The following is an 18,235-nucleotide window of genomic DNA, read 5'->3' as shown; positions in this document are numbered from 1 at the left end:
GCGGGTGGGGGGGTGGGGGGGGTGGGACCTCCCTGGTGGCACAGTGGTTTAAGAATCCATCTGCCAATGCAGGGGACATGGGTTCAAGCCCTGGTCCGGGAAGATCCCACATGCTGTGGAGCAACTAAGCCCGTGCACCACAACTACTGAGCCTGTGCTCTAGAGCCCGCGAGACACAACTACTGAGACTATGTGCCACAACTGCTGAAGCCCATGCGCCTAGAGCCCACGCTCCACAACAAGAGAAGCCACCACAATGAGAAGTCCGCGCGCTGCAACGAGCTCGCCGCAACTAGCGAAAGCCCACACGCAGCAACAAAGACCCAACGCAGCCAAAAATAAATAATAAAATAAAATAAATTTAAAAAACAAAAAAGGGTGGTGCCGGGGAAAGAATAAAGAAGGAAAGACAGGACAAATCACTCCCTTGTTTGGAGAGAGATACAAATCAGAAAGATATCCAGGAGAACTGACATTTCCAGCCTGACTGACTTGAAAATGGGAGTCTAGAAAAAAGGAGAGCGGCACAAAGTTGTTTTAGGGAAGGAACTAACAACTTTACTTCTACACACGTCGCCTTTAAGATGCCAGCTGGAATATCGAGGTGGAGCTACCTGCCCATCAGCTGGCAAAACAGGTCTCAGAACAAACCACTGTTTATTATCAAGATTCCCAATATGTTACTGGACTCATGAAAGAATGCAGGTGTTCTTTATCTTACATCAACAGGTCATCTAAATATTAAAGGAGAATTGCTGGACAATTAGACTCTCTTTGAATTCTCAAGCCCCTCATGGTAGCCCGCAGTTTCTTCACTTTCAGCATCTGGGGACCTCACACAGCTCTGAGCATGGCTGGGGAATGAGTACACTCAAGTTAGACAGTCTGAAAGTATTCTGAGTTCCTCTGCCTCCACACCCATTCCATTACTTACTCAAAGGCAAAGAGTAAAACCTTAATTACCCAGCCCTGGAGAACATAAATGGAAGCTGGGTGCATCTCCTTAACACTGAATCTTCATAGAAAAACCAACCTAAATTGTGCCTAGTAATCAAAGGAGGGGAATACAATGCTCAGACCATCTATTGAATCATAAAATCCTAAAACGAAGTCCTTCAAACAAGGGGACTATGAAGTAAATCAAATACATGGATGACGTGTCCCTTAATGTGGGGATAAAACATTTCATCCTTAATTGATAAAACCAAAATTTGGCCCTTATGCACTCTATCAGAACTAGTTTCTGCAGCCAAAGTACCAGTGAAAATGAATCACAGTAATTAAGAAAAGACAAATCAGAAAAATTAAGTCTCTTTTCAATGATTTCAATTATAAGCTAGTAAGCTCAAATAAGGCAGCATTACACTCCAGGGTTTGGATAAGAGATCATCTCAAAGAAATCACTGAAGTCCCCAAATTCAATGCAATTCACAGAGTATGCAGCCCTGGTGTACCAGTCTTATATCACCTCCCTTACATGCGGCTGGTCTGTCTTCCATTGCTTTTCTAGTTGCAGTAAACTCAGTCTTACAACTGGGAAGGTCATATATTATAGTGGTTGTGAAGACAACATTCTGTAGCCTATCTACCCTGGTTTACACCCCATTTACCCCACTTCAACTCTGTGAGCTTGGGCAGGTTACTTTCATCCCTCTATGTCTGTTTCCTCATTTTTTAAAATGGACATAATAGTAGTGTCAACTTCAAAGGTTTTTATGAAGATGAGTTAATTAATACACGTAAAGAGCTTAGATTTACATATACACGTAAGAAACCCTTAATAAATGCTAGCTCTTATTAGGACTGAATCCAAAATTGGGGGAAAAAACAGGACATATGTGTAATTTTGATTATGGAAGCTAAAAAATAAAAGAAGGATAGATCATATTTAAAGTAATACAGAAAAATAAATTTTATATTTGATTTCCAATTAAAATTAAACACGGTCTTCTCTGATATTCTAAACTTGCATAACATTGACTTTAAACTTTAGAATCATATGATGAAGAATTCAAGAGGTCTACGGTCTAACGATTTTCAGACACAGACTCCAGGAAGGAAATCAGAAAATGAAAGAGAACTGCTCTTTCTTCCCACTTTCCTGGAGTTAGCATACTACTTATGTATCTGTGTTTCCAACAGCTGTACCTATGCTATAATTACAATGACCCAAGAAACAAAAAGCCCCGAATAATCCGCTGACTTGATATGGTTCGCAGAACATGCCATTTGGAGATAAAATTTTTATTGAGTTGAATAATGCTAAATTCGATTGAATGCACTGATAACCATGATTCCTTCTTCTAAACATTCTGCTTAGAGAGAAATACGGATATTCAAGAAAGTGATACATGTTCTCTAAACGATGGCAAATAGACTGAAAATCAAAAAGGGACTGACATTTATCATACTGACCCTCTTGTAACAAAGCCAAACGGATATTTAACCATCAGGCAGGTAAAAGGATTAATGAAGATGGTCAAACTATTCCATCCGGGTGGCTACATTATAAAGCTCAGCTATCGTCATGATGAAAATAACCTGGTAAATGCCAGAACATTGCTTTGCTTTTATGGCCTTAGGGTGAGCATATGTTTTATTTTGCACACTTTATTACTTGTTAAAGAGACACGGTCCTGAAAATAAGTACGGGTTCATATGCCAAACATTCCATACTCTAGAGAGAGTCTGAAGTGATTCAAGTCTCATTCACCAGCGTTTCTAAAGAGCAATTGTCCTCAACTCAGAAGAACAAAACAACAGAACCTGCTAAGATCTACAGCTTCCCTCCTGCTCCAGGATCAAAGGAAACGGCAAGGCAAAAAATAAATATTTGGAGGTTAAAATTCAAGAAAATTCAAAATAGACCAAAATGAGATGAATGTTCTCTGGATTTTTCTTTTTTTCCAGACCAAACTCTAACCCCCTGTTCAAATGAATGTACAGGCACATGTTAAGAATCTATAAAGCTCATGGAGTTAAATATATTGAAAATACAAACACAAAAGATGACTTCCTAGCTCAAAAATCTGTTCTTCCTGCTTCTAACATGACATATTGTGCAACTCTGATAAAAAATATTTATAAAACAGAAACGCAGTGCTCCTAACTCAAACACAAGACAATCACTGAGATTCTTCTGTTAACCTTAAAATTTCATTCAGGGCCAAAATGAATTTAATAGCTGGCATCCTGTAGCTCCCTTCTTAGAGGCCTGAATAATGCAGAATAACAGGAAAGGTTTCCTCATATGAAAAGGCACCATATACATTGTGAGCATTTATAAACTTGGGCTAGCTTAAACACTTTCCCGTGGGAAGCACAACTTGACAAGACTCCGACTTTTATAACTTGATCTGAGGGCTAAGAGCTCCCCCATAAAGATGATGCAAACACCCTAATGCACCACACATTAAGCCCTAATGAAACAGCAAAGTCCGTGTTTAACAATGCAGGCCTCCATTCAGCGATGGTTTAAATATAAGCATAATAAAGCAGATTAGAAAGAAAGAGGCTGTAATTACTTTCTGAAGAACTCAATCTCTTGTCCTATTATCGGTCTATACGTGAGCCTCAAGGGCTGAATACAGGTAGCAAAAATTGCATGAAGGGCTTAGCCACCATGCCACATCCATTCTTTTTAAAAATTTAAGCACAATAATTGATAAAACACGCAGGGGAAATTTAAAAATTGAGACACTAACATCCGGGTCAAGTCAGTGAGTCCTAAGCTAGCCATTATATTTTTCCTTATTTTTTCTTGGTAAAGGTCTGTATCTCTTCTGATTCCAGGGCTGGGTATGCTACCTCATGGTGTGTGAGGGATCTGAATTCAACAGACTCAGAAATGACTGTCCAGATTTTATGATGGCCCTTTAAAATGACCTCCATTATCTGGCCGGGGCTTTGTCGATTACGAAGTACAAAGAAACATGGTTTGACACTATTTTCACAAATTTGTAATTCTTTGACTTCATGATGTGTAATAAAACTTACACAGAAGTGGATACCATCAGTAAAAGCATGTCAAAACTTCAATTATTAACTTCAATATAGGTCAAATAATCTGAACTTGGAACTAGAAATCTTAAAATTTGTTTAAATTATTTCTTTTTCCCCAACCGTATATCTCATGTTTGCACTCAAGTCAGTTTGAATTATTTAAAACCATACATGCCAAACCAAAATATAGATCAAAGCCACAGAGTTCTTAAGTTCTCTACTTCTGGCTTCTGTTCCTTTTTTCTTGGCTTAAAATGTCATAAATCTATCATTAACCACCAACTGTCCTGAATGTTAAAAAAAAAAAAAAAAAAAGTTTAATTGAAAAAGATTAATGAATCGTTCATCTATTACTTCAACTAGCTTAAATTACAGATTGATATCAATAATCCCTGGAATGGAATGATTATTTGTCCTTAATCCTCGTATTTACCAACATCTTTATCAGAATACACACAAGCCATTAACTTGCTATCAATTTCTGACAAAACTGCATTAAAGAAATTCTGAAGTCAGCATTTTACTTCCCACAGCTTTTAGTCTCCACACAGCTCACATGCAGGAAAGAACCTCTCGAACGGCATTTCAGCAACACAAACATATGTGGGTGAAAAAGGGGGATTTCAGATGCGCTTTTATTCAATTTACGCATATAGCAAAGCTGCCTGATATTTCTTTCAGCATAAAAATATTAATAAGTTATTTATCTTCAGACATGTTTCTGCATCAACATCTGGTGTGTGTGTAAAGTATTCAAGATTAACATTTGGCCTAAAGTACATTTAGTGTGCTTTTCCCAAACTGAAGGAAGTTCACTCTCTTTAGGCTTCTTTTCTCTCTCCAATTGTTTCTTCGAAAGAATCAGTCACTTTTTCCATAGATCGCTGTTTTCTATTTTTAGTCATATTATTTCTCTTTGAAAAAAAAAAAAATTGATTTTAACAAGATTATCTCCCTCCGTGCGATTTCCTACCATTTCTGTCTTCTTTACTGGGCACTGCTGCGAGGATTTAGGAGACAGCAGCAGAGTCTAGGATCAGCTGTTTTATTTCTAGTTCTATTAGCTCAAACTCAGATAGCTCCCACATCTGCTTTATTTCTAAAATCACTGCCCAGGAAAAGTGTCCAGCTCGTTCTACCCAAACATAAACTTTACTATAAATAACTAGGAACCTAACAAATAACTGTTTGGGGGAAATGGAAGTGTGTTTAAAAATCTGAATTCTTCCAAACTATAGGCCCCTAGTAATCTTCGTTTTAGAGCCTTCCTGACAGCCCAGATCAGCTTCCCTCAGAAGTTGTCCCCAGAGTGAACAAACTGAAACCCCGGCCGGAAATCCAGGTATTAACATCATATTCCTCGCTAATTATAAAACACCATTTCACATACTGACATTATTCACTTCTAACCCTTTTATCTAAAACACGTATTTGCTTTCCAATCATAGTTTGACAGCAGAGTGTATCTGACACAAGCCAGTGAAATGATCTTTAATAAGACAGCAGTTCAAAGCATGTAGCTTTCATGCATAATAACTATGTTGGCTTAATTTGCTGCGCCACAGAAATCATTCTATTTGTGGAAATTCACAAAGTAAGATGGAATTTTGAGAGCTTTACAAAGATGAAACTGGCTTTTTAAGAGTTCTTCTTTATCTCCCTTAAAGTGAAAAGATTGCCATTCTGACGTTTTTCAAGGACTTGGAAATTTCTCTTCTGATCCTTCTTACAAGTATTGCAAAATATATTCACTACCTGTTATTTATAACCCCTTTGCCTCTCTTTCTTAATTGGCACTAGGTCAAAAGAGAGGTCTAGAACAAATGCGCTGTAGCTACTGAGTTGATAAAAATGATTGATATTTTCAGGGATTGAGGAGGTCAAATAAGTGTGATGCGATTTCATTAGTTCTCAGGTACTTCTTCTAATCATTCCTAAAGAAGGTTAATATTAAACCTAATATGTTTTGAAATCCCTGGCCTAATAATACAATAAAAATCTACAGACTGTAACAGAAACTAATACACTTTCTCAAGCTGATTGTCAGTTTCAACTATACTAAAATTGCTAAAATGAAATGAATACATTACTTAAGAGTCCGTTCTGCATTTCATTCTATTTGAAATGGTAGGGTTTTTTTTTTTTTTTTTATCTCACATATGCCTTAAGCTAACACAGAAGGGGTAGATCAAAAAGGTATGCCAGTTTTAATAAAAGTAGAAATCTAAATTACTACTAAATGCTTTCATAAATTATGATTTTCTTTAAACGCAGGAAGGAATGCTTTATTGGTCCACACCAAGGTCATTCTGGTGTCCCTAGTACTTACACTCACATTGACTTCTTTTTAAATCAATGTAAAATTTTATTTCCAAAGTTTCATTTGCAATTACGTTGCCTTTTCAGTAGTACACCTCTGCAACCATCAGTGTGACCCAACTCTGGTCCAGTTTGGCAGAGTGTAAAATTAAATCCTCATCCAAGACACAGGACAGACCCTCCCTGGAGTAAAGGCTATAGCAAAAGATTTATAATCTAAAACTAGAACAAAGCATGAATTACTATCATGTAGAACCATAAAGATTAGTGCCATTTTTGGAAGACTCTGAAAACATCAAATTACCATGAAATATGTCCAGAAATATGAAGCCAAGCTAATTCCATGAAAAAACTTTTCCCAGCCTAATAGAAATGTTGGGATTATTTTCCATGATGAGAGGCTAAAGATAACTCTGAATACACATTTGGATGAAACAGCTACAGAGTGCGTCTGTCTCTTCTGCTCCATTGAGCAGGCTACCCCTTTGGTATTGGGAGCTTGATTTTAACAAACATGTAAAAATTCACATTTCGTTACTAACAACTTTTTCTGCACAAAGAGATCACAATACGAAGCACAAACCTGTACATCATAGGTCCCATTTAGTAAAACAGGCCTTGAGGAATTGATATCCTGCAGCACACCAGAAAGCACGGAACGGTTGACTTTCTGGAAGTCTTTGGAATGGCTGAACTGCACCATGTTATGAAGGGCCAAGATTTTGCTGTCCAGCTCAGCATCCTGCCTGGTGCGGTTATGCAGTCCTAAGTGATACTTTCGGAAGTGCTTAATCAGATCTGTGGGGTCGTTGCCATAGTAACCATATCCACAGATATTGCATTTAAAGTCCTGAAGCTCTGGAGACAGAGGTGCCGGGTCTGGGTTGTCATTTACCAGTAAGTCGGTTTTCGATTTATTCAGTCTTACACCCCCATCTGAAGGCACTTGTGGGTTTTTTGAGGCCACTGAAACTGGGCTTGAGCCTTGACAATTGGCTTGACCACTCTGAGCTTGCCCTGTTTCCTCCGTAGCCTTCGGTGACATCTTCTGATCTTCCTTTGTCTCCAAGGAGTCCCCTGATGGGGTGCAGGCCATATCTTGAGGGTCATCTGCCTCTGCTCTTTGAGGAGACTTCAAGGGCTCACAGACTCCCCCAGCAGCTGGAGATGAGAAAGCCAACATATTTCTCTCTGTCACCTCATCATGTGGATAGGAGGGAAGGTTTCCTCCCTTACTGGGGCTTTCATAATTGAAGCCAGCCTTCTCACTCAGGATTGCGCTTTTTAAGTCCTTCTTACTGCTAGAAGACGGATCTTGGACATGCAAGCTATGTTCCTCCTTATTATTTAGTTCTGCAGCATCACTCTGATCCGTATTTTCTGACATCTGATCTACAGAAAATTCTTTGTTCTTTCCAGATCCCTTGCTTTCTGTACCGACAGGCTCCAGGGTCTGGCCCTCGCCTTCACTAGCAATGTTTCTCAGAGGGGGGTTCTTTTTCCGGACCATATCTGTAAAAATAACAAGGAAAAGGAAGATACAGGGTTAGCCGAAATTTGCAGGCATGTAGTCTAATCTAGAACATTTTACTTACTCTATTCAAGGCTTTTTTTAAGGTACATAATAAAAAATGTTCTCTAGGAAAAAAAATCTGCTATTTTTTTTAAAAAATAGCAAAAAATTGAGACTGATGCCAACGATTTACATTTAGAATTATTTTTGTCACAAAGGGTGGCTCATTTGTTATTTTTAAATGGTTTTATGAATACCAAGGTATTATTATTACTAGCTCTATCATTCCTATTACTTAATCTTGGCTGCCAATTATATTTTTTGCTCAGCTTCTTTCTTAAGAGTTGATAGATAAATGCTTCTATATTTATCTGTGTTATATACTATGTGTAATATGTACACGTTATGTTTATAGAATATATACACCTGTTTATGTTTATAGAATGTATATTACATGTTTATTTGTGATACGTATCTGTGTATACAAACTATAAAGTGAAACTCGATATTGTTACACACTGTGCAACCAAGATATCAATATAGTTTCAACAAAAATATCCTCATAGTCAAAAGACAGAAAGAGCATGTTATAAACAAAGTGAAAACCGCCCCTTTACTTTCAGAAATGGAGGATAACAAATGTTTTATCTCTGCCGTACCTATAAATTACTTTAAGCCCCCTTTGGGGGACTTGCCTGAAAGAAGGGGGACCTGGTACACAGCATAGTGGCCAGGTTGGGTTTTACTAGGACTCCATCTGGCATGATGAGAACCCACCTAAGGCCAGGGTTTCTAGGCACAGCATGGTGGAAACAGTACCAGTCCCAACATCAGGAGCACACTGGAAATTGACTAAAGTAAAATATTCAATTGAACCACGTGACATCGCCATTTCGTAGTTCAACATGGCAAACTGTTAGCAGTTTCCTATGGTTCACCTTCACATGCTAGCTCAACTGCGCCTTTCAAGGTAGGGTCCACATAAGAACATTGTGGGGAGTCTAATGAATCAGAACTCTAAGGGTATAAGGAGATAAGAAACAAATTGTACAGTGTCAATAAAAGAATGCAGTAACAAAAGCTTGTGGAGAACTGACTTTCATGGCCTGTGCTCCTTAATCCTCCAGCCGAAAAACTGCCAGGGCTATGTACGTCGTCACCCCAACTGTCTCTTGGAAAAATCCACCTTATTTACTAGCTGACGCTACCACAAGGGCGAATTTAACAGAGTTAGTTACACCATGATTATCCAAAATGTCCTTAGAAAATCTAAATTAATAGCATGTTTTAGTCATTCTCATCTATAATTTCCCACAAGTGCTGAGGAACCACACTGGCTTTGGATATATGGGTAAACCCTCGCTTCTGAAAAGCTGGTCAAGCAAAATTTGTATAATATGAATCACTGAACCAAGATAATGCACTAGATACAGGATAAGGAATCAGTTACAAGGTAATAATTCACTTTCTTGAATAATGTCAAAAATAGTGTAACTGTACTTAAGAGAGTATACAGCTCTTCTTATACACCAAGAATATTAGTCATCAAAATATCCATAGAATCTCCCACTTGGAACGAGAACCACCACCAAAAGAAAAACCATTTGGAGTTTCCAGTGAAGGTGATAGTCATGAGGCATGTCAACCTGCCTGGCATGGGGGCAAGGGAGGCAGTATGGTCTTCACCTTGGTGTCATTACCATTAGCTCCTAAAATTAACTAAGTCAGGTAACCATCGTTAGAAAAAACTGGAACACTGGCTAACTAATTTATCTTCTAATGTTTGCATTTAATGTCTTATCTGTTGCTGTTGACATTTTAGGCCTCTATTCCTCTATCAGAACAGCCAGAACTTGGGAACTTGTACCAACACATGGAAGACTGGAGGGCAATTTTACTGGTAGTCAACAAAGGGAAAACTAAAAGGGAAAGAATAAAAGGGAAGCTTAAAAGAAATAAGTTACAGTCTAAAATATAAGAGTCTGAGTAAAAAATATACTGTTTTAACTTGGCCTATAGAAAAGGAAATACTAGTTTATAGAGTATCAGTCATTCCTGCATACAAAACTGTGATGATTTGGTACAGCATTTCATGCGTTTCCCTCCAGAATTTCCTGTTTGTTTGTTTTTCCATTGGATTTTAACATTTCCTCCATCATATAAATAAAATCTAACAGTGATGCACCAAGATGAAATAAATAAGGCTACACAGAAAAGATAAAAATCTATATGAAAGGCAGGATTCATGAAGAAAAAAGGATGAAATAATCCAATTCATTAAGATTATCCTTCCATTCAAATGAAAAGAAAATGGTTTATGCCCATATATTAAGGTCAAGGAGATGAGAAAAACAGCGACATCTTACACAGCAAGGGAACTGAGATAAAATACTTAGAAATGATAAATATGTCAATAATTGAAAAAAATTAATGTATTTTCCAGAACAAAAAAGTTGGATCTTGCTGATTTATTATCGTCATGAAGAACAGTAATGGGTCATAGTTTAAAAACTACTCACCCAGCATCTATAGTGACTGAGAGAAAATATGATTTGATTAAATTATCATCCTTTCAAATTTCAGTTCATTCTTTCACCCAAGAACAGACCTTTACAACCCATATGACTCACTGAATAGGGCCCTTAATAATATACATTGCAAAGAATGTTAAACTGCTAAAACTTCAAAGAAGTACCAGAGAGGTCATTTGGGTTTTATTTTTTTTGTTCTGGGGGGAAGGGGCATGTTCTTTTTAGCTGCTTTTAAAAAAATCATGGTTAATTTAGTTGACTACACTTTGAAGTAGTTAGAGAAAAAATAATTTTTTACTGGAATTACATCGCTATAATTTTTCAGAATGACATATTATGTAAATATAAGCACATTCGCAATACTTCTAAGTGGAAGAAACTCCCCTAGCAACTCATAAGTTAGATACCGTAAGACCAGACCCACCCTCAAGTTATTATCTCTAAGACAAATAACAGATTGCATGACATTGTACTGTGTGCCAAAAACTTTTCCAGTTAACAATTTCACTTGAAAAAATAGATCACATACTTGTAAAATCATACCCAGCATTGACTTCATAAGGCATGTGGCTTTAGAGTGCTTTTTTACAATTATTAATTCTATTAGTCAACTAGCAGGAGGGTTAATGCAATTGTCTTAGAAGACGCTCAGAAGACACAGAAGACATTTTGAGAGCTGATCTGTACATCTGCAAAACAAAACAAAAAATATTTTCCTTCCTAAATGATGTAAACACATTTTAATGGATCACACCTAAAACACATTAATATGCCAGCACCGCAAGCTGCTTGAAAGATACCTGATAAAAGCATGAGTAAATCTTGGGCAAGATTTTCTCCCTCCCCTGGGTTTTAATAAAGCAACAGGAGAAGGAGAAACATGATATAGAAGATTATAGAAGTCGTTTTCACAGCAGACTGTGCTGTTGGCAAAATTAGTTCACCTCGAACTCCCCCTGAACCTTAAGGTACACAATACTTACCTACTCTGGGGTGGGGATAAAACATCTTAATTAGTAATCACGGAGGGGGCCTGCTTCTGGAAAAGATACAAAGTGCACTTGCCTAACTGCACGGTCACAGCTAAAGACATGGAGTGGTACCCATAACTAGTCTCCTGCAGACTCACAGTACCAGGGTACATATACCACGAGGTTGAGAAAAGAGCTATTTCAACGCCATCGGGAATTTTGCATCAGATCTAAGTATGCCTTACCACGAGTTACAGAAACATTACATATTATAACATGTATTACCTTTTTAGCTATTTTTAAGTCATATTTTCACTCTTGATAAATAAGACTGTAAAGCTATGATTGAACCAGCATTCAACCATCCTTATATCATCTCTTTTTTTTAATCTGAATGAAATTATTGAGGCAGATGCTGCATTAATGGTCATAATATAATTGAACAGATGTACTACATATATACACGTGTGTGTGTATGTGTGTGTGTGTGTGTGTGTGTATATATATATATATATATATATATATATATATATATAATCACATCAATGAGCTTTACTCATGAGTTTTGCCAACTCTGTTTTAAACTTTTGCATTCTATTGTACAGCAATATCCCTCACACTGACTACCACAAAAGTTCAAAATGCCAGTTACAGAAGGTCCACTATAGACAACCATTTAGACAACGGGGCAAAAGATGAACGAAAAGTAAATTGGGCAAGGAGGAGCTGAAGAAACTAAATGAGTATTACAAGGCTCAAAAGTGCCAACTTCAGTCCTCTATTTAATTATGAGATAAAAACCGACCTGGGGGCTGGCTAGGGGACCAGAGGGTAACAGTGAGCATTCCCACATTTACATCATTTTCCACCTGTACAAACACATGAATGCATATTACGTGCCAAGATTGTTAAGCAGGTTCAAAACATATTTAGCTTCCTAAAAATGCTCTAACTGTATTAATTTTTATTACTGAGATATAAGACATTCCATTTGCAAAAATCTCAATTTCTATTCTTATCTCCTCCTAAACTAAAACTTAAATCTATAAGTTTTCTTTGCATTTTTGGTAGAAGAATTTATTACAAAAAAGCAATAGCGTACTGCACTATTTCTGTGTTACAGTATCACTGAGACAGGTTTATGCAGTGGAAACAATCAGCATTTTAGAGCTTAAAATATAATTCTGGTAACTACTTCATCTCACTGATTAAAATGCTTAAATATACAAGAAAAAAAAGTTTCTATAAATGACTGTGACTTATGTTCCCAAAATGGCACCTTCACATCAAAAGGAATCTAAGTTTTCTATTATTACCCAGACATTTTAAACTATTATTTAGTTTTATTTCATCTATATGAATATATAAATAAGTATGTATATAACTGTGTATGTAGAAAAATATATACACACACATACATTTATGAAATACCTTGCTCAAATAACCTTGCCATAGATAATCAAATGAATTATTCCACCAAAGGAATCAAGTATCACAGTAATTTAAAAAGAGAGCTGAGATCACACAACCATCCAATGCAAATGAAGTTAAGAATTTATTTCCATTAGATGAGAAACTCCTTGAAGGTAAGAGATATAAACTCTTATGTTCTTTGTGGCATCTTGACCCGAAACACAGTAAAGAATCAAAACCTAAGAAGGTAGAAGGGTACACAAAGCACACATCCAGTTTCTGAACCTGATTCAGATCACCAGCTGATGTAATCAAGGGCAAGCCCTTTCCCTTCTCAGAGCCTCTCTTATCCATATAATGAAGGAATTACAATACATTATTTCTAACCTGCACTCTGCCTCTAAGACTCCATGATGGTTCTGGTTAATAGCTTAAGCACTTTAGTTTTACCTTAGAAAAGCTTTACCCAATTTTCTTGACACATTACAAAATATTAAGCCATCAACAATTAAGGGTAGCATAAATACCACTAACACCTACCATTCACTGTTTTCCATTTTCTCCAACTTTCATTCATCCGTTCAACACATGTATATCCAACAACAGCTATGTGCTGAAAACATCCAGCAAGAGGACTTCATTTTATTATTTGTCATCATTTTAATAGACGAAGGATATTTTTCAAAAGTAAAGAAAAAATTATAAGGAACTCCTCTTTCTAAAAAATGCTGAAACTTTTGAGTACTCTTCCTAACAATAATTTCAACTAGGTGCACTTTCAACTGATACTTTCTCTCTGTGTATGTACATATACATATATATGTGTGTGTGTGTATATCGATATACATACACACACACACGTATATATAAACACACACACCGTTATATATATATGTAAAACCTGAACAAGACTAAAAAGATAGGGAGCTGAGTATGATTTTTATTATGAGTAGCAGCTCTTATCATTATCATATATAATACCAGATGACATTTTCTTATTGTTTTTCCAGATAATAAATCTTTCAAGGGTTTAAAATCAAAGCTTTACACAAAAAGAAAAGATATCATAGTCTTCTCCTTAATATATGTTTCTTCCAGGCTTGTCTGTATCAACAGCCCAAGAGTACTGAGTTATTAATTACACATTTCATGTAGCTTTTATTTAAAAAATTAAAAAGAAAGAAAAAAGAAAAGCAAATTGTCTCTTTTGATCAAAAGTCCCCCACAAAGAATTTAAAGAATTAAGCAAGTGATAGCAAAATAAAAGGAAGGTCGAATCTTGGGCTCATGGCAAACTAGATAGCTTCCATATGAACAACATATAAAGTTCAGTTTTTAAAGAACATATGTGTTTGCTCATTGGTTTAGGGAAAAAAAAAAAAAAACTTGAATCCTGTCTACTCCATATATACAGATCAAAATCAGATTGCTTAAGTGAACTATAAAATGCAAGAGAACACTGTTTATCCAATTCACAAACCCAAGAATTATTGAAGGAGTTTAAATGTTTTCTGTTTCTTCAAATTCCAGGGCAATACTTCAATGGTAGATCGCTTTTTCTGTAAACTGCTTCAAACTTCATAAATCCAGTGTCAGATCCTGTTCTTTGCTATCCATGTCTATTTAATTTGCTCTCTCTGAATTGATTACTCCTGAATCTTTAAAGGTATTTCTGGACATCTTAAATCCTGTTGAGATTTAAATGTCATCACCTTCAAACAACTCCCATCAAATAAATCTCTTATTAATTCACATCAAATTAATCCATAATGATCACTTCTATTAACATATGCTTCAGAGCACAAAGCCCATTAACAGTCATCTGGACACTAGAACTAACCCAAGCCTTTCTGAGATAAAATGCACACTATTTAGATATCCGATTTCAAAGAATTTTGATCCTGGCCCAAACACATTTTATGAGGCTTTTATTTCATCATGCTATGCTCTCTGTATTTTAAATATCTCCTTTCAAATGTACTAGTCTAGGTAAAAGGAGATAGTCTGGTAAATAAGTAATAATGTCATATTTGCCAAAATGAGTATCCACGTATCCATATACATCTTAGAGAAAGAATTTCATTAAGTACTTACTCTTAAAAAAAAATTACAAAAAAATTTTGGGGGGGGGTTGCCTTTAAAGACGTTATACTAGAAGTCTAAATGAAACTAGAATATATCTGAAAAAATGAACCACCTGCCTACTTCACTAAATAGGATAACTAAAATAGAGCAAGTGTACATCATGGAAAATCAAAGAGAAAGGGCATTATTTTTCCCTTCATAACAGGTGAGAGGCAAATGTATTAAAGACTCTGATTTGAATAAGATTACAATTTCACTAAGCAAATTAAGAAACGTTACCATTCACTGCCCATACATAAGTCATTTTTCCTTTTGTATTCCTCTCCAAGAAAAAAATAATAATTAAAATAACCTACAGTGACAACTGTAGATTCAAACAGGCCAATCTGACTTTGCAAGTGTGCATGGGCCAGGCTCAACTTTATCCTTTCTTCTTTGTTAAACTGAGAATATTTCAACTGGTCCACGGGCAAAGAGCCAAACACAGCACTTAAATTCAAAAAGAATAGCTCATGGAAAAGTATACATGCAGCTCTTTATCTTGATGGTTATGATGGGAATTGACATTTTATTTGTATGTAAATTCGGTTTCTACTGATAACAAAAATGAGTGCTGTGCTCCATAGGAATGCCTTTGACTTTCTTCCCAGCATTTGCCAAAAAAAATCTTTGTATATTAAAGTAATTTAATTTTAATGTATCGATGCTGCTTTGTCTGTTTTCCAATCTGTTATTCAATTGTAAAGAAGATCTCAAGTATTACCTCAATCCAGCTATGTAACTGGCTTACAGCTGTCTGTGTCCTCCCATAAGAAATCTGTGTCAATCACCGCCAATCCATTTGGTAAATTAACATACATGTACAATATGGTGAATCAAACAGATGCATTCCATGACAATTCAAAAAGGATGCTCACTGTCTTCAAAGCATTGTTTAAGTGTATTAGGCAAAGTTTTTGCTCATCTTTTTTAAGAGTGCCAAACTAGACACAAGATTAAAACAATCGCCATGAAGGATATTGAGAGCTTATACTGGTTTTATATACACACACACACATTTTTTAAACACACGTGTAACTATGTGTTAAATATAATATCTATCATAATATTTAACAAATGTCATATATAATACATAACATAATGTATACATGTATATGTGTGTATGTGTGTGTATATATATATATATATATATATATATATATATATATGTATGTATATAAAATAGCCAAAGTCATGGGGAACATAAATTTGTGCCACCATATTCAACAGTTTTTGCTTACAACTCTGGTCAGTAACTTGCAAACCACTAAGGTACCACTTGCTCATCCCTAAGGTAGCAAAGCAAGCAGCTTAAAAGGTCTCACCCATCGGAGACCAATAGTCCAATGAGTACCTACCAGGTAAGGCACAAATATCACGAGGAATCAGCAAATGCATACAGGCAATGAAAGGAAATTAAGAGTAAGTTCAGAGTGTTGCTCTATATATAAGTTCCAAGAGGCCAGGGATCTTTATTTAGTTTAGTTGAGTTTTTTCTTTAGATTCTTTTTTTTTAACATCTTTATTGGAGTATAACTGCTTTACAATGGTGTGTTAGTTTCTGCTTTATAATAAAGTGAATCAGTTAAACATATACATATGTTCCCATATCTCCTCCCTATCCCACCCCTCTAGGTGGTCACAAAGCACCGAACTGATCTCCGTGTGTAGTATGTATTTTTAAAAGTTCATTTAAGTTAACAAACAGTACAAAGAGATCTTTCACACTGTGTAATGAATACACACTAATGACATGAAATTTGGTTTAGACGCCCCCCTAGTTATCGCTAAATGCTTAATGTAAGCAAAAAAACAAATTATACACACACAGGTTGGAATCATTTTTCTCTTTTGTTAAGTACACTGAAATTTTTCGAAGAAAACTGGTCCTGTTTTACATGGGAAATATTTTAAAACTGGAAAGCAACTTCTGATAGTAGAACAGGTTAAACCACTTTTTCCTGACTCCTAGGATGAGAAAAGTTTTACGTATGAAGGAAAAATAAAGTACACACAGAATTCCTTCGTAATTTGGGTAGGTAACAGGCTTGGAAATCTTCAGCTGTAGGAACTTTTTTTTGAATAAACCATTATTTCTGGACCCTGCCTATGCTCACCCCAAATTTAGCTAGGCTCTATCTGGAATTTTACTATGGTAACTAGTTAAGCACAGATGACAAGAAATTCAAGAATTTTCTCTACGTTCTTTCCACGATATTAGCCTCAAAAAGAGAGATGTAAGGAGGTTCCTTGGTCAAAATAAGTTTAATGGAAACTGTATAATACTTTATACCCCTTCTTCACAGATCCACAATGTACATTAGCGATTACAGCTGTGAAAAGTCCTGGGAGTTATACAGTAGGGAGTCTGTTCAATTTGGATTGGAATTTCCCAGTCTCATTTGGCTTTAAGTCACATTCTACCACTTACCAACAAAACTAATGTTCTGCTGAGCACAGTTGGAGATGCTGCTCTTCTTGCCTTATGCATATGTAATATTTTAAAATATTAAATAAAAGCATAGGTAATGTTTTTAAACAAAGTAAGTATTCTATCATTAATTTAGCAAGAAAACTAGGATGCTTTGATATGAAGTTGACAATTTTGAAGCGTTTTGTTTTGGTTTTTTTCCAGCACGGTTATCAACTCTAAAAGATCAGGATCTATTATCATGAAAGATTTAGATTCAGTATTTTAAAAGAATGCGTAATGGCAGGGGTTGAGTCATGCTAGAACATCAGAGGAAAAAAAGGCAGGAGATAAACATCAATGCACACTATGATCTCCAATGTCCAAATCATATATGCATAAGCATGTATGGATATAAGCCCAGTGTTATCTCTGAGCTAAACAGTTTACACAGATATCATTGCATTAAAAAGTCCTATTTTTTCAGTTATTCTTTCTAATGCTGTCCACTACAGTTAATCAATTTAAAGCACTATCACCTTGTATACTAAATTTGTCTCAGTCTTTTATAATAACTTTAAATGTATCTGATTAAACTTAGGAACAGAAATATGGCAGGGAGTTTAAGGAACTATGGTGTGTGGAAAGCAGTCAGAGACTGACCCAGGACTGCACCGAGGGAACGTACAGCATCAGTAGTTCTCAACTGCTTGAAGATACTGGAGGGGCTTCCCTGGTGGAGCAGTGGTTGGGAGTCCGCCTGCCGGTGCAGAGGACACGGGCTCGTGCCCCGGTCCGGGAAGATCCCACATGCCGAGGAGCGGCTGGGCTCGTGAGCCATGGCCGCTGAGCCTGCGCGACCAGAGCCTGTGCTCCGCAGCGGGAGAGGCCACAGCAGTGAGGCCCGCGTACCGCAAAAAAAAAAAAAAAAAAATACTGGAGAGAATACGCC

The 18,235-nt window shown here is 36.4% G+C and overlaps 1 protein-coding gene across 4 annotated transcripts in view; it reads right to left on the bottom strand.

Annotated features, from left to right (window-relative positions):
• The window catches only part of TRPS1 (transcriptional repressor GATA binding 1), a 260,828-nt gene that overhangs the window by 204,273 nt on the left and 38,320 nt on the right, over positions 1 to 18,235 (bottom strand). For 2 of the 4 annotated variants that reach the window (XM_007451686.1, XM_007451685.1), the window contains exon 2: positions 6,905 to 7,833. In XM_007451686.1, the coding sequence (XP_007451748.1) occupies positions 6,905 to 7,831 (927 nt within the window). In that variant the 5' untranslated portion in view covers positions 7,832 to 7,833. Of the gene's footprint in view, positions 1 to 6,904; positions 7,834 to 10,894; positions 11,055 to 18,235 lie in introns of all 4 variants that reach the window. The other 2 variants (XM_007451683.1, XM_007451684.1) reach the window with 2 other exon arrangements.

Source organism: Lipotes vexillifer, unplaced genomic scaffold (genome assembly GCF_000442215.2).
Source record: "Lipotes vexillifer unplaced genomic scaffold, Lipotes_vexillifer_v1.1 scaffold440, whole genome shotgun sequence".
NCBI classification, from domain to species: domain Eukaryota; kingdom Metazoa; phylum Chordata; class Mammalia; order Artiodactyla; family Lipotidae; genus Lipotes; species Lipotes vexillifer.
The sequence above is the reverse complement of the archived record's forward strand: the minus strand, read 5'-3'. Positions and strand labels throughout refer to the sequence as shown.